This window comes from Stegostoma tigrinum, chromosome 4 (genome assembly GCF_030684315.1).
Source record: "Stegostoma tigrinum isolate sSteTig4 chromosome 4, sSteTig4.hap1, whole genome shotgun sequence".
NCBI lineage: Eukaryota > Metazoa > Chordata > Chondrichthyes > Orectolobiformes > Stegostomatidae > Stegostoma > Stegostoma tigrinum.
This window is the reverse complement of record NC_081357.1, coordinates 78,022,825-78,049,529: the sequence shown is the minus strand read 5'-3', so window position 1 is coordinate 78,049,529 and position 26,705 is coordinate 78,022,825. Positions and strand designations below refer to the sequence as shown.

Genomic DNA, 26,705 nt, shown 5'->3' with positions numbered 1-26,705 from the left:
ATGGATTTTCAGTCTATCGTGTCTACATCACCAAACTGTTCAATTCCCATTTTCCAACACTTTGCCCAGGTATGCTTCGATATCACAAGTGCACTTCTAAATAATTCTCAAATGCAATGAGGACTTCTGCCTGTTATCATCTGTATTGGCAGTGAGTTCTAAATTCCCAACTTCCTCTGGAAGAAAAGGTTTTTCCTCACATTTCCTCTTAGCCTTCTGCTCAAACCTTAAATCTATGCACCTATACATTGAACCCTCCAGCAATGTACAAAAGCCTCTTCCTGACTGCTCTGTCTGTACCCCTCAAAATTTTATGCGCTACAATCATGTCCTCTCTCAACCTCCTCTGCTCAAAGGAAAACAAACCCAATTTTGTCAAGTTTTGAAGAAGGATCACTGGATCCAAAATGTTTACTCCATTTTCTTTCCACAGATGCTGCCAGACCTACTGAGTTTCTCCAACAATTTCTGTCTTAGTTCTAGCCTATCCAGTCTCACTTCATAAAAGAAATTCTCCAGTCTAGGCAATATCCTGGTGAATCTCCTCTGTGCCTTTTCCAGTGCTGTCATATTCTTCTTATAACATGGATTCCAGAACTGCATGCAATACTCTTAGTTGTGGCCTAACCAACGTTTTATATAGTTTTAGCGTAATATCCCTGATTATAAAATCCATGTTTTTACCAATAAAGGCAAGTATACTATATGCCTTCTTTACCTCTTTAGCCACCTGTCTCAGTTACCTTAAGGATTGGCCATCAGGTCTTACTGGCTAATATAACAACCAAAGGAGAGAGAACCAGTGGACAACATGCCTTTAAATTGGTGGATAGAACTGACTTCTGGTTCACAGCTTATTCTCTTTAAATCTAAATTCCAAATCTAGTTGCTTGATTTATCACAATTCCCTCTGTACAACGCTAATTGGTTGGCCACTGCTTGATTATACATAATCCAAAAGCAGATGGCGGGAGCGAGTGTCCTGTGCATTTATCCTTCCGCTTAAGTCATCCCACAGTTGAGCATAAAGTCCATTCATGTGTGTCCAGAATATTAGCATTAGTGAGCAATAATTGACCACTTAAGGTTTCAATAGGCCTACGGGCGAGCAGCTCAGTGGTCACCTTATCTACCCCTCTGTCCTGTAGGGACCAGGCCAGGTTGAGCTGCAAGGCTACGAGCTAAGCACACACACACACATCTATTTTATATGCCCCTATAAAAACATGGCTAGCTGTAGGTTGTTGTAAGATCGATCCTGAAGAGTTTGGAGTAGTATTATCACACTGAGTAAATGCAGTTAGATAACATTGGATATTAGACTACTGAGGGATATGGAACAAAAGCAGAATCGATGGAGTTGGGTCACAGATCAATCTTGATCTTACTGAATGGCAGAACAGATTGGATATGTTAAATTGTCTCCGCCTGTCTCTACAAGCAAACAGAAAATAAAGTAAAACTTCAGTTTGTCTATTGTTATAACATGTGGAGAGGTACTTCCTACTGAGATTGAATTTTCAGGCACTATCCTTGGGTTTGGAAACAGATCGCTGACCTTTGAAAAAATAAAGATGCCATTCATTTACCGTTTGGATAGTTGAATATTTCAAGTTTCTGTTGGACCCAGTAGGACGGTGCAAATGTTAAAACCTGAAGAATAAATTAGAATTTAGTTTGAAGAAGATATGAAATTATTTCTGAACTTTAACCTTGATATTTACTAGCTTTCCGTGCCATCCGAGATAAAAGATTATTATCACACACTCATAATTTCAGTGGTAGGGTTTTAACAACTAGAATAAAGATTCCTGCTACAAACACAGTGACCTCCTGTAGACTTTTCTATAATAATATGAAATTGTTACAAATATATCAGTTTCTTTTTATCTGAGTGTCAGTTTTTCTTCTTACTCTAGAAGGGTGGTTAATTCTGAAAAGAGTTTAGAATCTGGTTTCATTGAAAGTACCTTTCCTAGAGAACTCTCTTGGTGACTTCTTCATTTTTGTAAAAATAATAAATCAGCTAGAAATACCCATTATAAACAGACATATTTCAAATGCACAGGGTTTGTTATTGACATAATAATAAACTAATTTTGAAAAGAACTATAGGAACTGAAGTTACATTCAGTGACAGCAGTCTACATAATCTGCCAACCAGCATGTAGAGGGATGTTTCAGATATATGATTTCTTGTAGGTCTGTTGAGCATATTATCTGAACAATAACCAAAAGCTATGTCTATCTTGGAGATAATGGGAACTGCAGATGCTGGAGATTCCAAGATAATAAAATGTGAGGCTGGATGAACACAGCAGGCCAAGCAGCATCCCAGGAGCACAAAAGCTGACGTTTCGGGCCTAGACCCTTCATCAGATGAAGGGTCTAGGCCCGAAACGTCAGCTTTTGTGCTCCTGGGATGCTGCTTGGCCTGCTGTGTTCATCCAGCCTCACATTTTATTAGCTATGTCTATCTTGTTTTGTTTTGAGAAGCTCATTGAGAAGCATAGATCATAATGTTGTGCCACCCATATGGTAAGATCCCAATAAGGAAAATGAAACTTTTCATAACATATCAGTTTAGATGAAAACTACAAAATACTTGGGTTGGGTATCAATAACCAAAACACTACAAATTATGCAACCCTGGAAGAAAAACATATACTGTTCTTGCATTGAAAGCAGAAAAGTGTTCAAGGGATCAAAGAACATTCTTGTGCATTTGTGCAATTTATTAATTCACTGGTATGAATCTATTGACATGTGTCTTTTTGCACCAGCACATCTGGAAATGCCACAGAATATAAGGCTATTGTGATTGACATAATATGTTGAGATAATGGCTGTTTATCCTTTTGGATTGATAACTGAAAACTGATAGATAATGCAAATCTTTATGATCAAAGGATTTTAAAACAATAAATGCAATCTTGTTCAGTTCTGCATAATGGGTGTCTCAGACCTTTATCTTACAATGGCCTGGATTTTACCGTTTAAAACTATAATAATGATCAAAGTTTGTTGTCTGATACATATTGCAGATGTAACGTGAGATTTGAACACATGGTCGGTCCAATGATGGTAAAGCAAAGGTTCTTTATTTCAGTGACATTACGTCTTTGCAAACAAGAAGAGGAATTAAGGATAAATGAGGAACTATTTACAATATTTATGTGGTATGAACCTATGAATTACATTGGACTAAGGAATTCCTTTGTCAGCTCTGCTTGCACACCAGCCGTCCTTCCTCGAATGTTGCTGTTTTTTTCCAGTGAAAGCCCATTCCACTACCCCAGTTGTCCCCTCACTTTAAGCACTTGCTGATGGAGGTCCTTTGTGCAAGGAATAAGTGCCTGCTCTAGTAGAGTCCACATGCTTCATGGAAAAAAAAATCAGGAGATTGAGGGCCCTCCAGGAGAAGAGAACTCCGGACCTAAAACCATCAGGAAAACAATCGAAGACAACTATCTTCTACACAACATGCCTCCACTCTTCCAAGCCTAAACAGAATATATTAAGAAAGAATAATGAAACCTTCAGAACATCTGAGTTTGAAAAGTCAACGGTTTGATGACAGATTGGGTAGTAATAAATTTATTTTGAAATAATTTATAAATGTAAGGTGAAAAATGTTATAATGTCAGAAATGAAGGAAGTTTTGTCATGGAAGCTTTGTCCATGCAAGTGAAAAGTATTCCATCACACTCCTGGGTGATGCCATATGGGTGGTGGACAAGCACCAGGAAGTCAGGAAATGAGTTACTTGCTGCAGGATCCCCAGCCTGCTCTTGTTGCTCAAGTATTGATACGGCGAGTCCGTTCTGTTTCTGATCAATGGTAAACCCCAGGATGTTGTTTGTGGGAGAATTATGTGTTGGTAATGCCAGTGAATGTCAAAAGGTGATGGTTAGATTCCCTCTTGTTGGACATGGTCATTATTTGGTACTTGTATGCTTTGAACATTACTTGCCAATTATCAGCCCACGTGAGAAATAGGCAAAGCAAGAGGAGCATCTACAAGTTTAAAACAAAGGAAACGAACATTTTTGAGAAAGAAAACCCAAGAGCGACTGAAAAATAAGAATAAACAAAGGCATTTGATAAATATCAAATTAGGACCAATACGAGACACTTTTCTGCCTCCATGCAAATAAGTTCCAGGCAAGCATGTCCATGAGCAACCTTCTCATCTAACTTCCATCTAAGACCCCCAATTAGCCATGAGCCTCATGTTTATGTCTCACTCAGGCACAAGTTAATTCATGCTGAGGGATCTCTGCACCCTTCTGTCCAGTTGACATGCAGCTGCACAGTTTCACTATACCTGCAGGCCAGATGTCAACCTGAATGACAGAAAAATTGCAGCAGAAGCAGGAAGAGGTCAGTAAGTGGTTGCTAATTGGCAGTCTTAGATGGAAGTTAGATGAGAAGGTTGCTCATGGACATTCTTACCTGGAACTTATTTGCATGGAGGCAGAAAAGTGTCTCATATTGGTCCTAACGACAACTCAGTCAATTTCAAGGCCTTTTGCTTGCACCCTCATCTTCTGTCAGCCTGGAAGATTCCACCCAATGAAATAGTTACACACAAGTTACTAAATATATCCCTTCAAAAGAATCATGCTTTAGTTAATCATTTAGTCAGATCATTTTGAGTTTTTTTTGGAATTCTTTATCTGATTATTATTATGAAAGAATACTTGTTGTTACTGTTAGATATTGATATTCACTTTTTCTTGATTCTGATCATTTTTTTACATCTCTTTGCATTCTTAACAAATACTTGGTTCAAATGTACAAAAGGTTATTTTTGACAAAATTGTTTCTGGCTACATGGTATTCTTGCATCATTCAATTTATTAAGATAAAACACAAAACAAAACTGATTTATAGAAAGTTTACGAAACCCTGATGCACATAAATTATCTAATGTTGAAAATTAGTTGCTGATACTTGTCTAATTTCAGTTTGATGTTAGAAAATTACATAAACAGTATTCAAAAAATTAGAGGCTGTCTCTTAAGTACTTTAAGTAGTTTCTATGCCAAGTTGTGATTAAAAAGGAAGAGGTGTTGTGCATCTTTAAAAGTATTAAGGTAGATAAGTCCCTGGGCCCTGATGACATCTATCCCAGAATATTGAGGGAGGCAAGAGAAAAAAATTGTGGGAGCACTGGCAGACATCTTTGTATTCTCTATGGCCACAGCTGAGGTCCCAGAGCATTGGAGAATAGCCAATGTTGTCCTATTTTTTAAGAAAGGTAGCAGGGATAATCCTGGAAATTATAGGCCTTTGAGTTTCACAAGGGTAATAAGGAAATTATTGGAAAAGAATCTCCAGGATAAGACCTGTACACATTTAGAAGTAAATAGACTGATTAGTGATAGACAGCATGGTTTTGTACAGGGAAGGTCATGCTTCACTAACTTGATCGAGTTTTTTGAGGAGGTAACAAAGATGATTAAAGGAAAAGCAGTTCATGTTGTCTAGTTGGATCTTCAGTAAAGCAGTTGACAAGGCCCCTCATGGCAGACTGGCACAAAAGTTGAAGTCATATTGTATTGGGGTGAGCTGGCAAGATGGATACAGAACTGACTTAGTCATAGGAGGCAGAGGATAGCATTATTACTTTTCAGAATGGAGGATTGTGACTAGTGGTGTTCCACAGAGATCAGTGCTGGGACCTCTGTTATTGATGATCTATATAAATGATTTGGAAGAAAATGTACCTGTTTGATACAAAGGTTGGTGGAGTTGCAGATAATGAAGAAGATTGTCAGAGGATATTGCAAGATATACTTTAGTTGGAGGCATGGGCAGAAAATGGCAGATGGAGTTTCATCTGCACAAATGTGAGGTGATGCATTTTGGACGGTTGAGTACAGATGGAAATTATACAGTGATTGGCAGAGCCCTAAGGAGAATTGATATTCAGAGGCTATGAGTTTGCAGGTCCACAGATTACTGAAGGTGACAGCGCAGGTAGATTACACAGTAAAAAAGGCTAATGGCATGCTTTCCTAAGTTGGCAGGGGTATTGAGTTTAAGGACAGGCAAGTTAAGCTGCAGCTTTACAGAACTTTATTTGGGCCACATTTGGAATATTAGGTACAGTTCAGGTCACCACACCCCCAGAAGGATGTGGATGTTTTGGAGAGGGTACAGAAAAGTTTTACCAGGATATGGCACGATATGGGGGATTTTAACTATTAAGAAAAGTTGGCAAGACTGGGTTTGTTTTCAGTGGACTGCAGGAGAATGCAAGTTTATAAAAGATTGTGAAAGGCATGGATAGAGTAGAATGTATGAGGCTTTTTCCCAGAATGGATGGGTCAATAAGTAGAGGATACAGGTTCAAGGTGCAAGGGGAGAAGTTTAAAAGAGATTTACGAGGCACTTTCACACAAAGGGTGGTGAGTGTCTGGTGGTGATGCCAGAGGAGGTGGTGGAAGCAGACTCAATAGCAGCATTCAAGAAGCACCTGGACGAATACTTGAATAGGAAGACAATAAAGGGATACAGATCCTGTAAATGAGGGCAATTTTAGTATGGAAGGGCAAAACGTGACAGTTGAGGCTTGGAGGGCTGAAAGGCCTGTTGCTGTATTGTATTGCATTGTTCTTTGTTTTTTGTAGATACTTGTGAATTATTTAATATTGTATAAGAGGGAAGGTTACTGTTATAATTTTACTTTTGTAAGGAAAAGAGCACAGAAAAATTTAGAGATTAATTATGTGCAAATAAGGATAAAACTAATCAAAATAGAAAAAAAATCCCTCCACAAACTTTTAACCCTTGCTGGAAGGCATACAATAATAACAAATTTGTAGCATTAGCAGAGTAAAAAGTTGAACATTAGCTCACTAGTGAAGCTAACAGAATTGATTTTTAAAACCTTTCGAATTAGCATTGTGAACGGTTAGTTTATATTTGAAATCTTTACTTCACAGATCTCTCTTGTCTTGTGCTAGGACATTTTTTGTTTATCCTCACTTACTTATTAAAAAACATTAATATTCTATTATATTAAAAATACCCAGAAAAATTGGTCAAGCATCCCATTGTCATTGTTTAAAATCCAAATAAGTCTACTCTCCCTGCTTATTCAGCTCAGTTAGCATCACCTCCAACCACTTCACCTTTTATATGCTAATTTAACCTTCCCTTAAGTGCAAATATGATTCGCCACAACAACTCTCAATGGTAGTGAGTTTTTAATCACTCTCTTATCAGCAGGTTGATATACAATTTTAGATTGCTGTCTGCAAACCCACTGTTTCAACTCAGTTTGTTCCCCTGTAGTTGGAGAAATAATGACTACATATTTTAAACTTCACGGGTTGACCTCTAATAACGCTGAGGTTTCTCACTGTATCCTGAGAAGTGGTGGGATTCACTGCCAGGGCCATCTAAAGGCTGAAATGTTTGAAAAGGGCAGCAGAGAGTGGGGAATGCCAACACTTTTGTGTAAGCCCAGAAAGAGACTTGTACTCCTCCTAACTCTAAAGGGAAATAAAAACAAATCCCGTAGAATAAATCTAATATTTTTAACCTTTTCTGATCCTAATCCACTTACCTACTAGATTGGCCTGACGAGAAACTCACTTTAGCTTCCTACAGAAACACCAGTTAAAATGGCAGTTGAGCCTCCAAGACATCAAAAGAACCCAAAATGTGCACTTAAAAATAATCCCTGCAGGCTTTGCTATTTTCTCTGTTGGTCCATTTAAAATTCTGATTCATTATCTCCAAGATGCTCTAGGATAGGCAAAGAACCTATTAGTGTTACCATTCAAATGTTTATTTTCAAGGCTACAATATGATAGCAATTGTTCCTGATCATTTGAGGATTTGCAAGAACCAGCATTATAAATAGGCTGTAGGCACAACTCAGACAAATTCATGATAAAGTCATGATCATAACCATTGCGATGTTAGGTCACAGAGAAGAAAATGAATGAATAGATGCTTACTGATCTGTGATGTCAATGGCATTGGAGCGTTCGTAGAATTCTACCTTTAGGTACATGTTGGAAACTAATCTAAAGAAATGTAACATGCTGTAACATTTTCCATATTATCATAAACACTTTTCTATGTTTAAGATGATCTGTAGATTGTGGTTTTAACTTCTGTCATTTCTCAGATTATTATTTTTTATAATTAATTCAATGTTTGTGATTACAAATTAAATATTGATCTGGATTAGATGCAAGAAAGACATTTGGTACATTCTTTACCATTATTAATTGGCTTGGATCTAATTATTTGTTCATTTTCTGTTTTCCAAAGTAACCTGTCAAAAAAGTCACACAGAATTTGGCATACTGAAATGAAAAATATAACATAGCATTTTATTTTACCGGTGCTATTGCATTCATCTTCTTCATGATTATTTTAAAAATTCAGATAAATATATTTGTTACGTAAGACGAATTGTGGGAAAATTTCTACTCAATGAAATCCCAGGCAATTTTAATTTTAGTGGATCCAAGTTGAAACCTATATAGTTAGAAGTTACCAAAATATCCTTTTGTGTTAATATCATAAAGCAACATTAGTTTGAAAAATTTCCAGTTTGCAGGCTCCAGCCGCCTCCTCTTTACCATGGAAATGCGATTCCTATACACATCCATCCCCAATCTTGATGGTGTCAGAGCTCTCAGTTTCTTCCTGGAGCAAAGACCTGAACTGTCCATACTCACCACCATCCTCTTCCGCATGGCCGAGCTCATCTTCACACTGAATAACTTTTCTTTTAACTCTTCTCATTTCCTTCAGGTCAGAGGGGCGGCCATGGGTACGTACATGTGCTTCAGTTATGCCTGTCTCTTTTTGGGGTACATGGAACACTCTCTGTCCCGGTCCTATTTTGGCCCCGAACCACAACACTTTTGCTGATATATTGATGATATCATCAGTGCTGTTTCCCTCTCTCATCTGGAGGTGGGCAAATTCATCGATTTTTGCTTCCAATCCCCAACCCATACTCATTTTTCACTATCTCTGAATCCTCCGTTCCCTTCTTCGACATCTCTGTTTCACATTTCTGGTGATAAACTCACCACTAATATTTATTATAAACCCACCAACTCTCACAGCTACCTGGACTACACGTCCTTACACCCTGTTTCCTGTAATGACTCCATTCCATTCTCTCAGTTCCTTTATCTCTGTCACATCGGTTCCAATGAGGCTAATTTCAATGGGGGACCCTCTGAAATGTCCACGTTCTTCGTCAACTGAGGATTCCCTCGCACCATGGTTGACAGTGCTGTCAAACAGTTCCAATGCATCTTCCGCACTTCTGCCCTCATCCCAACTCTTCCATACCACAACAGTGATAGGGTTCCCCTTGTCCTTACCTACAGACCCACCAGCATCCACATCCAGAAGATCATAAGACGCCATTTCCACCACCTCCAGTGAGATGCCACCACCAGACACACATTTCCCTCTCCTCCCTTGTCTGTCTTGCACAGGGACAGTTCCCTATGGGACACCATGGTCTACTCTTCCATCACTCCCACAGACCACACCCCCCCACAGCCCCATGGCATCTTCCTCTGCAACCACCGAAGGTGCAACACCTGCCCATATATTTCCTCCTTCCTCAGTACCCAAGGGCCATAACATTCCTTCCAGGTGAAGCAATACTTTACGTGCTCTTCCCAGAATCTAGTCTATTGCATTTGGTGCTCACAATGTGGTCTCCTCTGTATTGGGGTAACAAAACATTGACTGGGTGACCACTTTGCCAATTATCTGTGTTCTACCCACAAACAAAACCCTGAGCTTCCAGTTGCCTCCCACTTTAACACATTACCCTGTTCCCTAGCCAACATCTCTGTCTCAGGCTTACTGCAGTAATCCAGCAAGGCTCAGTGCGAGCTGTAAGGACACACCTCATTTTCTGCTTGGGGATCCTACAGCCTGCTGGACTTAATATCAAGTTCAATAGCTCTCCCATGTCCTAGACCTCTATCCCCCACCCCAGGCCTTGCTTTCGCATAGTCTAATATTACATACTACCTGTTGTTAACCCCTATCAGTCTCCATTAACAGCTATTCACTCTCCTAGCCAGAACACTATCCATTCCTTTGTCTATCCAATTGTTCTTCTTTCTCTTTGGGCCCTATCCGCTTACCCCATCCCCCTCCCCACCCTACCTTCTGCATAAAACCGACAATTTCCTAGCTATCAGAAGGGTCACTAGACCTGAAACTTCACCTGATTTCACTTCACAGATGCTGCCAGACCTGCTGAGCTTTTCCAGCAAATTTTGTATTTGTTCATGATTTACAGCGTCTGCAATCCTTTAATTCTTTTTACAAATTAGTTTGAAGATGTTTTGCAGCCAGATCTTCTGGTCTCCAAATCCCCAAAGACAAAACTGAAGATGAGTGTTGGTACCCTTTGATCATCTGGTTCAATTTCCCATGGGGCAATTTCCCTGCTGTCCAGCACCCTCCATGAATGTTCCTGACTCTAATCTAGAATCTGTTTTAAGAATAATCCACACAATTCAGCTATCTAGTCACTCAGGAAATGCCAGACAGATGTAAACCTTATCTAACACCTGTGTAACCCAAAACGGACCCCCATCAACAACTGACTAACTCCTCAAGCACCCAGCAATACCTAGCCACACTGGCCAATCACTGACAATCCCAGATCGTCCCAAACATGACATTGATAACTTGACCCAACTCAGCTACCTCTTAACTACTTGATTAATCCCTGACATGTCTACATATCTCACCTCACCAACCACCTCACCCACCCTAAGGCATCTACCAATTCCCATATGCAACTCACTTACTGACCACTTCACCCACATAACCACTTACTCAATTATTTTTACCCCTCTTACACATTTCCCTGCATACCACATCACCCACTTAGCCACCTGCATAACTGCTCACTTACGTACTCACCCAATTCCCCTATGCACTAATTCATTCACAAATGAACTTTTAAGCTTATTGCCATAAATAGGGGCATGTTCTTTCTCTCAACTTAACTCTGCTCCAAAAGAGTTCTCCAAAGGACTCTATATAGTGATTACCTATGAAAAGCGGAGTCAGAAGACCACAGAACACACTTACAATAGCATCAAGTTTGGAATTATTGAGTATTGCAGCAATCTGACCATCGTGAGTTCTGTTAGGAGATTTGGGCCTTCCAACTTCAAACAAGACCGCTTCTTTTTCTGAGAACTAAATGTATAAAGAATAAGTGTTACTTGAATGGAATTTGATGTTTGAACCTAATCTAAAGATTCAACTGAAATCCATCATCAAATTTTTGTACTTTGTATAGTTTAGATATGCTGTTTGAATTTTGCCCTAGGGTACTTTCTTGTATCTTAATGAGACAAACTACTTCAAGTTTTTGGTTAATTTGCATAAGCTTGTTTTAATAAAGCAAAAGTTATCAGGGTTGTTCTTACTAGTACAATACTATAGCAACAATGCATGTGATCTACATACTTCAGCAAAATGGGGTAGTGCAATCACTGAGTTTCTTGAGAAATAAGCTATCGTTCATTACCTTTAATTTAGAAGTCCAGTCTGAATCACATATTTTACAGCACTCTCCAGAGTTTGTGTTTCAACTTCTTCCAGTCAAAATAACCATTCTGGGAGTATCAGACTTTTTAAAATACTTTAGAACTCAACCTCAACATTTAAAATACAACTTAAAAGGTTTATTTTACAACTGTGAGTTTGATTTATTGAAACCCCAATAAAGTTAAGAATTAACAAAAAGTACATTCAAATATTCACAAATTCTGATTTTGCTGCCTGTGTAATGGGAGAAAAAATGTTTGTTCTTTGCTCAAAGATCTGCACAATCCAGTTACACTGTCACTTAGTTTTAGTTGTATCATCTCAAATTACCAAATTATTGGCTTTGTTCACAAAACCTGGAAGATAAAATTGAAAAAATGGAGCAGCGAATATGTGTTAATGTTAATTAATGATTTTAAGTCTTCACTTAGATTGATAAAATTGAAACAGTGTATCATTTATATCAAGCACATTGTGGTTATTTATGTAAATTTATGTTTCTAGGTTTGTGCACAAATCTTCATTCTGATTCTACCTTTTTCATAAATACACTGGAATCAAAGGGAATTTACTGCTGTAATTATTATAACCATATTTTCTCTCTGTCATGCCAGGTTTGTCCTCTATGGCCTCCCTGATGTCCCTTGCCTGGGTGCTAGCTTCATACCACAAATTGCTGCGGGACTCCAGGGATGACAAAAAAAGCATGAGCTACAGAGGTGCCCTAATCCACATCTTTTGGCGTTTGTTTACCATATCATCCAGGGTCATTTCGTTTGCATTGTTTGCTTCTATTTTTCAATTATATTTTGGAATATTTGTAGTTGTGCACTGGTGTGCAATGGCATTCTGGATCATTCATGGAGGAACAGATTTCTGCATGTCCAAGTGGGAGGAAATTCTGTTCAATATGGTGATAGGGATCGTGTACATATTCTGCTGGTTTAATGTCAAAGAAGGCCGGACACGATATCGAATGTTTGCCTATTATACTGTAATCTTGACAGAAAATGCTGCCTTGACGTTTCTTTGGTATCTTTACAGAGATCCCACAACCACTGACTTTTATGCCATAACTGCACTGTGTACAGTTTTTATTAGTTTTGTTGCTGGGGCAGCATTCATGTTCCTGTATTATGGTTTACTTCATCCCATGGGACCACGGACAAGGATCCTTGCCAGTTCTTGCTGTACTGAACTCCTCTGGGGAATCCCTCTGCCTCCAGAGCTGGAGGCCATGGCAACAACGCCAGCAGCACCTAGAGGATCCCAGACCACACCAACTAGAGTGGCAGGTGATCAAGAGGAGGAGGATGCAGCAGAGACCTGCCTGCCTGTATTCCAAGTGCGACCCACAGTGCCACTTACACCATCAGGCCGACCCTACCTACCAGAGGGACCAATCATCAAGATTGACATGCCAAGAAAAAGATATCCTGCCTGGGATGCCCACTTTGTAGACAGAAGGCTGAGGAGAACTGTCAATATATTACAGTATGTAACTCCCACATCTGTAGGTATTAGATATAGAGATGGGCCACTTGTATATGAGCTGCTACAGTATGAATCTTCACTTTAAAGCTTCACCCATTGATACTGACAAAAAAGTAATTATGTTTACGTCAGGCACTTAGACACTCTCATACAACTCTGAAAACACAAAGCTCACAGATATGTTTTCCTTTTCCTGGTAGCTGTCTGTATATAAAGATATTATATATGTTTTGTAAGTAACAAAAAAGTGAAAAAAAATCTTTTTACACAACAAGATACAGTATTTATACTGTATATTTAATTGTAGAAGTCTGCATTAGGAATTTCCAACTGTTACTAAACAAGTCACAAATACCAGTGCATACATGCACACATACAGACAGAGGTACAGCATTAGTAATACATTTACATACGCTCCATTTACCTGTATGCAGAACATTTAAGGACTGATGGTAGGTGGGACTGAAAAAGCAAATCATGCAACATCAGTTTATAGAAAATTTATAAGAGGTGCAATTTTAAATCCCTTTTAGGGTTTTGTGAGCTTGTGGGGTTTTTTCAGTTCCACAATCACATCCTTTGCAAAAAAAAACGTTTTTCTGAGTAAATACTGTATGTTTCTTTCTGTATGTGAGCCTTTTATTCAAGTAATAACAATCTGTTATTACCATTTAAGGTGCAACCATATGTCAAGTACAGCGCATCAGACCCTTGACATATAGTTTTTCTTTTCTATCTGAAATATTGCTGTTTGTTTTTGTAATTTACTGAGTGTTTTTTTAATTTAAATAGTTGCAGAAAAAATTACCAATTTTATAACTTGCAGCATGGGAAAAAAACTGGAGTTTTTCTTTACCTGAATATACCTGATCAATTGCTTACAATCACATGAGCCACAGAATTAGATAACAGGTTTTTATAATATTAATCTATCACAGCTGTCTGCCATACACAGACAGGCCATAATACTCTGGCCAAAGCCATATGGTGAGATTCAGTAAGCTAATTTACAGCCTCCAACACCTAGCTTTCATTTAGCCCTTGTGTGCCTAATCAGGCCTTTGCACGAGGAATGTGCAAGTAAACTTTTGGAATAAGGTTACTCTCATGACTTCCTTGTGCAGCTCAGGTGTATTCTGGTGCAGAGATTCCCAGATAGCTTTGGTTTAGGAGATCAAAGGCTTCCTTGGATAACGTGGATTGAGATTTTACTAGTATGAAACAATGTCAAATATTATCATAATTCTATTCACTGTGCAGCCAAGGTATTCCATACATACTTGGACATATACTACTTTCTTTTTAATACAACTCAATGGACATAATCTAATTTAATGAATTAACTGTGAAACAAATTTCTTCCAGACTTTACATGGTATTTCATTACATACTTAAATATGTGCAAAAAAGTGTTCACATCATTGGCCCTCCTCCTAAATTCCAAGCATTTTGGCATGATAGAATTTTTCCAAATTTATTAAAACATTAGCAAATTGCTTTGCACTAAAACAATTCCATTCTCTTCATCATATACTTCAAATCAAAAATACATTGAACAAATGTTTAATTATCCACACTATTTTCTATGTATGCATTTAGTTCATCCACTGTGTTTGGTTTATCAATTTATAGTTCTAATCAATCTATTAGAACATCAACATTTTGTAATATTTTCACACATCTACCATTCTTTAGAGCACAATTATTTCCTTTTCTATGAGTGAGGGAGTAGCTAAGTACTGAGCAGAATTATTTGGGCTATATCCGAGATTGTCAATGTTACAAAACATCTCATTTAGAATACACCATTCAGAAAAACTGGCTTTATTTTGAAAGTTCATTCCACACTTAATTATTTAAAAAACTGAATCATTGAATCACTGATTCTTTGAAGAAACTGGATGCATAATTGAATAAACAATGTTGTAGCAGATCTTGAGGCAAATTTGTTTTTAAATGTTGAAACTGCACTGCTATCTCCCATTTCATCAGGCAGTTGATTCCATAAATGCACCACCCTCTGTGTGAAAAAGAATGCACATCAGGCCCCTTATCTTGTATTCCCAGTCAGAAAATGCATTTTATCCATGAAAATACATAGTCTCACACACTACTCAGAGAGATTATTTCCATGAGATATTTTGAAATTTTTTATAAACCGCAACGTTAGTTATTATTTATCAAATCAAGAGATGAACACACTAATAAAAGCAAGCTACTGTTGTAAATCTGAAACAAACGCAGCAAATGCTGGAGAAGCTCAGCATATTTGATAGCATCTGTCGAGAGAGAAATAGAGATAAATTTCAAGTCCAGTATGACCTGTTCAGAATCTGCTGAGTTTCTTCAGTATTTGCTGTGTTTGTAAGAGACATGAACCACTTGACATGATGTATCATTTGGTTAACAGTAATTTTAACTGTAGAATGTCGCAGCACAAGAACATGCAGTTCACCATGTTTTTGCTGTGTTTGCTTAATCTTAATGCTCATGACATTGCCACTTCCATATCACACTGCTTCATTAGCAATCTTTAATCTAACTGTATAAATTTCCATGCAATGGGACATTAACTTTTTTTTGATGTTATTCAAAATTTATGATATAGCTGTGCAAACATATGTATAATATGACATCTGCGATATTGGTAACTGTTAAATTATTCCATGTTATCTTGCAAGATCCACCTGTTCTATTACTGATGGCATCTTATATCTTGTTTTAGTATAGACCATTGTTGATTTTTGAAATACCTTGAATTTGATAGATAGATAGCCAAAGACACTGAAGCAAAAATAATGTAAAAAAGATTAATCTGATACCAAACACACTTTATATATTCTTTTCTATTCCAAAATATTAACCTATCAATGCAGATGTCATTCTTTTCCAAGCAGTTAGCATAGACCATTTGCTTCCAGCCACCTCTTGTGGACTAGTAAATTTTGGCATTGTAGAAGATAATTGGTCCAGTGTGCCTTTGTTAGTGCGAATTTCTAGCCGACACTGTCTATATCAATCTAATATCACTGCTCTTTCTCCTACTGCATTATATTCTTCTATTTTAAATACTTATAGATTCTCTTCTCTTTAAATGGTCAAAGTCTATGCTTTATTAGCCAGTTGCAGAATACATTCTAATGCTATATTTCAAAATTTAACCATTCAAATCTTTTGATCATTTTGAAAACCTTCATTAAATCAACTCTTAGCATTCTTGATAGAGCCTCTCACAACATCTCTTCATACCCAGAACATAATTCCTTTGGCATTATTCTAATGATTTTTCCATGGTTCCAATTCCCTTCCTATAATGTAATGCTCAGAACTTCATTTGTGTCCTTATCAATGCATTCAACATCACTGCTTTCCTTAAGTTCTGCCCAACATGTATGAAAAAACAAGTACAATTTGCTTTTCAATGGCCATTTTCATCTACAGTCAGTATGCATAGATCTCTTTGCTTTCTACTCAAAGAAAATTAATCTTTAGGGTGTATTTCCTTTCACTGTTATGCCTCCAAAAATGCACGAGTTCATAGTTGTCTCTATTTTGAACTGAAGCTACCATACTTATCCTGTTACCTTTACTGTTTTGACATTCAGACTTCTCTCTATTTGCACTGATCCTTCATTTGATATCAGCAAACTTTGATGCAATTTCCCTTGTGCCTACATCTACATTATTTTTATAAATGAAAGGCTAAGAGAATTTCCAGCATAAATCTTAGGCATATGACATGATATCCTCCAATGTGAAGAAAGCTTTCTATCCTCCATCTTTGATTTCTACCCTTTAGCCGTTTCTCTAGAGGCAACAGCTATGAGTAATATAACATGACTGTCTTCATATTCAAGAAGCCCAAACACATTGGCCTGGATTTTCCTGTCAGTGGCACATCAAGGATGGATGGCACTGATCATCCAGCACTCAGTGGACATGGTCTTCCCTTTCTTGATAGTTGCTCAGTGAAGGGGGAAATTTGTTTTGCAACAGCAGTGGTGTCAGCAAGCAGGTACAAAGGCAATCACGTTGAAGTGTTCATGAAGAACAAACAAAGGAAAATATAACGCTGAACATATTTCACTTTTAAGTTAAATTTTCAGATTATGAAGTAAATTATTATGATTGGGTTAATGCAGAAGATAAATTAAAGATAAACCTTTAAAAGCAAAAACAGTGATTTGTTAATGCATTAAAAAAATTTAACATTCTACAAATATAAAATTGACCTGGGTTCAGTATTCGTGCTCAACAAAATCTATGGAACGGTAAACTATTTAAATCCCAATTCCATTTCACGCAGCAAAATACAACTTCTTTAAGATTTTTTTAGAGTGAGACTAACAGCATAAGAATGGAAGTTCTCTTCAATATGATTCATTTCCCTTTTAGTCACAGCAAGAGATGTTTCAACAGTGCCCCTCTGAATAAAATTAAAAGGAGAAAGTATAAAAAAATGACAGCAACTTCGGGATCTCTAAATTATTCCACATGTGTCTGGATTCCAGAAGTTACTGTCAGTTTCAATAGAGTATTGAAAGTAATTGTTGACAGTTTTGCCATCAATACCATCTGAACAATTACATTGAGTGATTCCATAGTAAATTGATGACTGAGAAGGCAGAGACCTCATTACAGCAGTTGACAGTCAATACAGCCAGAAATACAATTTTCAGACATTATTTCAAAGTTGCTTTAAGTTCAGTATTTTTTAATCTATCTCGTGAAAGGAAACAAAATTTCAGGAAAATACTGGAGCACAATTTAATTGTTAAAACTTAAATAGACAGAAGCATAATAACACACAGCAGAAGTTGAGGGAACGTTGACTACAACTACAATCCATTCACAAGCAAATGAAGTGAGACAGATTAAGTTAATTGACCTGCTGTATCATGCCAAAACAAAAAGGCTTACCAAACTGTTTCATCTTGAATAAACTACATCTACTCTTCTAGTTCAAAAAAATGAATTGTGTAAGACACAACTTGTTGCAATTTTTTAAAGTACTTGTATGCCATTGCTTAATATAGTGAAATATCAGTCCACATTATTTGGGAATTTTTTAAAATTCAGACTGTGGTGCACTGTTGTTTGCTGGGGAGTCTAATGAGCTCAAGCAAGATGAAGCTTATCACTAACAAAAGCAATCTGCCTTTTTATTTCTGGACTGTCTAGCACAATAGTCATGAGTCGTTATACTAGAATCTTTAGTATGATATCTTTATGCAACTTTAGTAAGTTAACCCTTCGTGTACTGAAAAATAGATAATTTCCTTTTAGTATCAAAATAAATCCTGTCACAAGGATCTTGGTATCATTAAATCTGAACTGTTAGTCAAAAATCATATGTGATGTTGACAATAATCTGTCATTTAGCTGAAAATACATAATGACAAAGTCTTTTCAGCACGCAAGGGGTTACAGTAATTTAATTTAATTATATAATGCCAACGTCTACATTGCTTAGTGTGATTGGCTGACAGGTGTGTATTAGCAAACACAAAAGCATACCTTCCTTGAAACAGCAAATTGCAAGGGTGCTAAATTTCCAAACACACTAAATTGGTGTACTTTTTTAATGACAAATAGTATTATTTATTTTTATAAGCTGATGTTCAATGCTCTGAGGCATTATATAATCGTGGTAATGAACAATTTGAATGCATTATTGGTTGGTAAATTGCACTTTAAGATAACCTAACACTGGCACGCATTACCACTGATAATCACAACATTTATGTTCCTTATCACTGAAGCGAATTAGTCACTTGTGTCATCATATTTCATCACATGTATTACTGTTATATCTTTATATACACAAGAAAATGTGCTGCAGCATGTTGTAAAATGTGCAAGCAACTCTAATTCTGCAGCAGTCGAAGGACCTAGTTGGTAAATCATGAATCATCTAAGGGCTTTCAAGGTCAGCTCGTTATCTACTTCAACTATAATATAATATAATTATAAAATATGTGTAAATAAATTTGCTATTTTAATTGATTTATATAAGGTAGCAAAAGTCTAGGTTGTCCTCCTAGGAAACTAACATATGAGGGAAAATTTCTGAAATTTGTAGAAGGCAATAGATCAGGCTTTTTCAGTAATATCCAGCTGGAAATATTTTTAACAGCAGTGGGCCAAAGCCAAACACTTCAGACTGGTGCTAGCAACTTGCAAATGTGCTGGTTGCATTTTACAATCTGCCACAGTGACTTGTCATCAGATGAACCACTATGTTGAACTGTCAATACGAAAGTCCAAGAGTGAAAGTAATGAAAGGCCCAATTATCTGTTTCCTAGGAGCAAATAGGACATTGGTTGATTACTGTTAGTTAACAGTATGTGCATTTCAGGCTATTGATTCATATGTCACACTACTGTTTGCTTTAATTTACAGAAGAAGTAAATTATAATTACCACTTTTACTGCAGAAATACCATTCATTAACACTGACCTCACTTTAAAACAGGACAAGATATTTGCAAGTATAAATTTGTAAACATATGTACTGCCTTTGTGGCTAACACTGTTCAACAAACATTGAGCAGATCAGCTTTTTCATTATCAGCATTCATTTTAGGTAACTTTCTTTTTATTTGGCCGGTTCTCATTTAGCCAAATTTGGAACGTTATAATTGAGAGCGGGAATAAGAAATTGGGTTATTTAAAATTAACAGCAAAGAAAGGAATCCTCTAATATTGCATCATCTTTTGCTTATCTATGCTAAATGGTATATTCCCTAGCAATATTATTATAAGAAAGCAATTATCAAATAATTCTTAAGTTATGAGACTTGGTCTCCAATGCATTTTAATTTAATGCTAAAGCAACAAAGAAATGAAGGATCAGATTTAATGGCACCCTCAATAGGCACTTTGGAAGCAGAGGTGGGACTGGACAATTGGCAGGGAAGGCAGGAGGCTGACTGTTTACCACTTTCCCAACAGGTTTTCCAGCAATGAGAATATTGAAAATAAGCCGAACCACCCAGTGGCCAATTGAGACTCTTAAGTGACAAAAACAGAAGTTGCTTGAAAAGCTCAGCAGGTCTGGCAACATTGGTAAAGAAAAAAAATCAGAGTTAATGTTTCAGGTCTGATGACCCTTCCTCGAAACGTGGCTTCCTCTTCAGTAGCTAAGCAAGGATATCCTCCCACTGTGCTGGCAAACTCAACAATAGACCCTCTTCCATTTGGGGACATAGCACAATAAACATTGAAACACCATGTAGACTTAGGAATCCCATCTGATTGGACCCCACATAGCCCATGGAGGCTTCCTGTGGTGGCCAGGGCTGTGCCTCCTTCCCGTATAAATGGCCTCCTGGCCCTACTAACCACATCTGCTCCCACACCTGAAAATTGTTGGGAGTTGCCTGACGTGTCCTAGTAATCCTGATCTCACTTTGATCTCAGGATAAGTGCAATCATAGCAATTCCTTGTGATGTCACTAGGACTGGAGAGCTGCTGGCCATCTAGTTAACTGGTCTTAGAAACAGGACATCACTTTTGGTCATCATCAGAGCTACCACTATCTCAACAAAATTCAGCACTAAAAGTGGAATTACTGTGAAAGTGTTATCCTATTTTAATTAACAAGTACACTACATTTTCAGAAATAATTGTCCAAGGAAGACAAGAAACATGCAAAATCATTAAAATCCTCTCTACCATCTTTCCCTACTTGTCTCTTCTATTCAAAAAGTAGAAATGAATAGTCACAATTTGTGGCTGAGCCCAAATCTCTTCCAAGTGAGGATACTACAGTCAATACGAAACTCAGCTACTGCACATTTCCTTGTGCTATTAACCATGAGGTGCAGTTTTTAAAGTGTTGTCTGTGTTAATCAAAATAGTCAATTATTTATTCTGCTGACCATGAAACCCCTATGTTCTTAAATCGTCTTAGCTTAGGATGTGATTTTAAAAAGACAAAGGAAAAACACTTTGCTTCTCAACCTTGTGGTGCCTTTTCCCTAGGTGCTTATGGTACTCCTATCAAGGCAGCCACTTACAGCAAACAACAATGCCAGTACCTTTTCATATTATGTGCCAGTGCAGTAAAAATAAAAGAATCACTATATATATATATATTATATGTGAGATTCTAGTGCAGCTGCATGGAAAATTTGTTTCTAATGCAGGAACAAAACACAATGAAAAAAATAAGGTTCTCAACAGGAAATAGCTACTGTGTTAATGGGAGCAACATCAATAATCAAAGGTGCTAACATCGAACCTCAATTTTATAGTGTGGTTTTTAGAAAACAAAACAAATAAACCGAATACTTCCTGTGAAGCCTTACTGTAGATTGATATAGCTGTTTATCCAAAAACAACAAAGAGACTGTAAATAATGTATGGAAGAAAACTTTGCTGTTTCCTATAATGTAATGTTATATGTTCAGATGTATGTTTGGTTAGTGAACTACTCTTACCTCAAGACAATTGAGAAGTTTGTAGTTTTTTTTTCTATTTCGAGTTGCAGCAATCCATGTGAAGCTGAACTTTGCCCAGGTGCTTTTTTTTCCCTTCTTTCTGAGGAAGAGCTGGGTCTGTGAGTTAAATTCATAGGCTTAAAAGTGATGACAAATTTATCAAACAAAAATGTGCATGAAGTAATTAAGAAAGGATATTTATATGGCTGTAATTGTCAGGAGTTTGTGAGCATGTGTGTATTGTACATACATTTCCTCTGTGAGATATACAATTTAAAAAGTCAAATAAAAAAAAGATTTTCGAAGGATATTTATCTGACAGTACTCTTTTCACCTTGATACGAAGCCCCAGCTCCCAACTATGCAATATTCCAATCTCTGAAATCTCCAAATTTTAGCTAACTTTTTTCCCATATTCAAACAGTTTTTCCTTGCAAATGTTTCGTATCAACAAGGTGAAAATACTAAGTGACTTTTTCTTGAAGTATATATATTTAATTCATGGCAACGATGTGATAATGATAATGAAATGGCATCTTCTAACTGTGCCAGATCTTATTTTTTCCATTTTTGTATAATTTCAGTTTTACTTTATCATAGTTGTATCTACCTCATTATAATTTCTCTGATTTGATGTAGTTTTAGTTTGCTTTCCATCTGAGATTAAAAAATTAATTGGTAGATAGTTATTAAATAAAGCCATTTTGATTTTGCAATAAATCTGAAAGCTATATATACAGATCTCAGTCTTGACAGGCCCCTGTAACAACTACAATCAGTTATATGAAATTTCTATATTTAAATTATGACTTGAACCAGTAATATTAGAAATACACAATACATTATGTTCCTGTTTTAAGTAACTGCAATTTCACATCAGTTTTCTAGTGTGCATTAGGAAGAGACTAACGATGCCAAGTAACTGTATCATTGATTCACATTCTAGTGGGCTGTTCAATATTAGCAGTTCTAATCACCTAGATACCAATTATTAAAAAAAACAGTTCCTGTAATGTATACCACATTTTCTTCTGTGGCGTCCTTTACATGATGTATACCGACTTTCTTTTCTTAAAGCACATTGTCCAGTATGTTCTATGAGAAATCATATAATTGAAGTACATTATGGTGTTAAATCACTTTGGAATGTCTTTTTGGAGTCTCATATGTCATGTTCCTAAACTCAACAATCCAATCAGTATATACAGTAATGTATAATAACTATAAATAGCATATAGAATAACATTTTAAAAAGTTAAGCAATGTTAAGTGCTTTTTCACAAAAAGCTTGTATTGGGATGTGATATCAATAAATTAAGTGGTCTCTGTAATTATTGACAAATGAAGTTTTTGTCAGTTTTTCTTGTGTATTACATTAACTGTCTGCAGAAGGTAGAATTGTGACACAGGTAGTAGACTTTAGTTGGAACCTGGAATTACAATGATATCAGAAAAAGTTGTGAATACTTGAAAATAAACTTTCAAATATTTCATTTGATTGAAGCTATGTCACTCCTTTGTGCACTATCCACAGAAATGTACTGTTAATTCAAAAGCTTCATTTTCTGAGCACCTGAAATATTTGATGTAAAAATGTCCTGGAAGCACAAGGAACTTTATTTGTAAATGGTAGTCTGTGCTGCCAATGTTTTCTATTACTATCTGTATAAATGGTACTTCACCATCTAAAAATATGCAAAACTATAAAAATAAAAATGTTTAACAATTTGTAATTACTAATATTCTGTCTGAACAAGGCCACACATATTTGTTTCTCTGAACTGCTAATATTTAATCAGGTATGTAGCAACATATATTACTCCTTTACAGCTAGGCTCGTCTTCCATTTCACCTAACTTCTGTAGTTAACAAAAATCAGTTCATTATCCTTTGTCCTATTTGACTGCACTTAAGGGGTCAATTATTTATGGTTTAATTAACAGTATCAGAAGATAATGTCATTAAGTATAACTAACAAAAATGCTAATTTACTATAATCCAGCTATGATGTATTTGCAGTTTACATCAGTTGTTGAAAAATAATTTAAACAGTTGTATAATTCCCTTGTGAAATAAAGGTGAAGTACAAAACAATAGAATCTGTTAATGGTGAGTTCAAATGTAAGGATACTATGTAAGCTGAAAATTGTTCTAATTCAGTTATACCACAGTAGTGAATGTAAACTTGCATTAGTTTTGATTACAAATTATTTATATTGGTAATCCAAGTTCTTTTCTATATGTTGTCCTTAGAATACCCGATTCAGGATCTGAAAATCAAAGGTTCAAATGATAAGATGCTTTTCATCTTCATTTAGTCTCTTAATTATGAAGAAAATGCTGATTGCAGTTAATATGCAGCAAGCAGTAAATCTTTGAAATGAAATTGTGATGTATAAAGTTTCATTTTGATCAAACTTAAAACATATCAGGTGAATATGTTAACTTCTTTCAATAATCTTTAAATCAACTTTAAAATTAAAGTGAGGAATTTTAAAAAACCTGCATTGAGCTCTTTTAATATTAATTTCTTTTGCAACAGCGTTTTTAAAAATCTTTTAGTCACTAATGTATTATTTATACAGCCAATACTTGACTTTTCTTGTTTTATAAAATCAGGCTTTGCAAAAAACTAAATAATATTTTAAAATTACCATCACCATAAAGAAATAATCCAAGCTCAGCAACAACTTGTAACTATAAAGCGCTTCTAACAGAACATTTCTGAAGACACTTCATAGAAGCATTAATAACACAATTTGACATTAAGCCATCTAAGGAGATATTTGGATGGATGATCAAAAGGCTTGATCAGAGAGTTAAGTTTCAAGGAGTAATTTAACAGAGTGTGAGGAAAAGAGGTAGAGAGATTTAGGTAGGGAATTGCAGAGTCTTTGGTTCAAGCAGATGACATAGCAACCAACGGTGAAGCAATTATAACATGGGTATGCAGGAGACCAGATAAAGGGGAGAACCAATATCTCTGGGCTGTGTGTGACTGGAGAAAAGGTGAGATGAAGTCATGGAGGGATTTTTGAATCATTTAATGGCTACAGAACAAGGCCACTTGGTTTGTTGAGTCTGTGCCAACTCTTTGCGAAGACAATTTAGCAAGCCTTACTCCAACATGTTTTCCTTGTAGCCCTGAAAGTCTTGGCTAAAGGTGCTTATTGTATTCCCTTTTGAAAACCATGACTGAATCTGCCTCCACCATACTGTCAGGCATTCCACAATGAAGCCTTTGAAGTCAAGAATGAGGATTTTAAAATAAAAAACAAGGTGCTACTTAATCAGAAACCAATATAAGTAAATGAGTATAGAAGATATTTGTTGCAATAGCTTGGATGCAAACTATCATGTAAGCAGCGGAATTTGAAAATACATCAAATTTAGACAGGACAAAGTGTAGACAGCCTTCCATGAATGCAGTGAAATAGTCAAATACAGAGATAACAAATGCACGGATGAAGGCTTCAGCAGCAGGTGAACAAGAATAGGGGTGAAGTTAAGCAATATTACAGTTGAGGAAGTGACCAGTCCTAGTTATGATGCACATATATTATTGCAAGCACATTCTGGGTTCGACTATCACACCAAATTTGCAAAAGGCCTGTTTTTTGTCTCAGGCAATTGGCAGAGAAAGATGGTTCTGTGGCCTAGGAACAGAGCATGTGGTGGCGATCAAAGACAACTGCATCAGTCTTCCCAATACTTCATGACAATTTCTGTTCATCCAATACTAGTGGTCAGTCTGGTAATTTGAAGATAATATATTGGTGAGAAGACACAGTACTGTCAACAAGGTGTAGAGCTGGATGAACACAGCAGGCCTAGCAGCATCAGAGGAGCAGAAAGGCTGACGTTTCGAAATGTCAGCCTTTCTGCTCCTCTGATGCTGTTTGGCCTTCTGTGTTCATCCAGCTCTACACCTTGTTATCTCAGATTCTCCAGCATCTGCAGTTCCTGCTGTATCTAAAACAGAACTGTTAACTTAGTGTTCTAAGCTTATAGTTTTGCAGGTGCATGTACTTTGCTTTAACATAAATGTAATATGTATTACTGCATGATTTAATCATATACTCACAAAGTGACATTGTTGGCTTGCTCATGAGCTGGCTGATTATCGTACAGACATTTCATCACCATGCTAGGTAACATCATCAGTGCAGCCCCTGATGAAGCGTTGTTGTTCTATTCTGCTTGGTTGTACGATAACCAGCCACCTTGGCGAGCAAGCAAACAAACTTATCAAGAACCCAAGCTACAAACCTTCACAAGAACCTTAAGCTTACAAACTAGTGGAGATCAGTGTTGAATTACTTCATTAGCTCATCTTAATGATGTGATCATATTTTGCTCAGTGTTTTTCCCAAACTTACAAGATAAATATAATTCACCCCATCTCAACTGCTATTATAATGTAATTAGCAGACTGGTCAAGATTTATGTAGTTGCAAAAACAACACATTCTGCTTGTGATCCAAATTAATCAAAATTCAATAAATAGATAAAAGTGTTAACTCATAGAATCATTTCAAAAAACTGTAATCTTTGAAACCAGCATCTATGAGACCGTTACAATAGTTTTAATTTTGTCAACTGGCAGAAGCCAAATTGGTATTCAGACCTCATGCTTTCATAACTTACAGATTTCCAACTCAGACCACCCCTTCTGCAAACAGAAATAACTCATATTAAGCAAAGTTATGCCAGAGGAAATCTGAACATGAAGTTTCATACATCCTTCCATAATTAATTAAAATGCATTTGTCTGTCAATTATTATACATTGGATTTTCCTCAGAAAACTTTGATTCACTTTTATGTAATATTGACATTTCTAATTTTAAATAGATTAAAACTTACATTTGCCATATAGTTTTAGTACATAGAAAAGTACATAGTACAGTCACATTTACTGTTGTAGTTTGTACCTCTCAGGGGTAGGGTAAATCTCTAATTCATAAAAATACGTAAAGTTACAAAATTAAAAACACGACTTGGTCCAACTACTTTGTGATGGCTTTATTTCTTATGTGAGGCTATGATTCTAATTATGTCTACCCACACAGTTTGTATAATTCTTAAAATTCTTCTCCTAAATCCAAGCTAGTTTTGGGAATGTTCAGCAATGAATGTGTTATGCTTTGTGTCATATTTCAGGAAACAGTTACTTATGAATCTATAGTG

At 36.5% G+C, this 26,705-nt stretch overlaps 1 protein-coding gene across 2 annotated transcripts in view; it reads left to right on the top strand.

The window, feature by feature from the left end:
- LOC125452426 (XK-related protein 6-like) overlaps positions 1-13,231 on the top strand; it is a 452,844-nt gene extending 439,613 nt beyond the window's left edge. For both annotated transcript variants that reach the window (XM_059645448.1, XM_048530810.2), the window contains one exon: positions 12,192-13,231. In XM_059645448.1, coding sequence (XP_059501431.1) covers positions 12,192-13,156 — 965 coding nt within the window. In that variant the 3' untranslated portion in view covers positions 13,157-13,231. The remainder of the gene's footprint in view (positions 1-12,191) is intronic.
- The last annotated feature ends 13,474 nt before the right edge of the window (positions 13,232-26,705 follow it).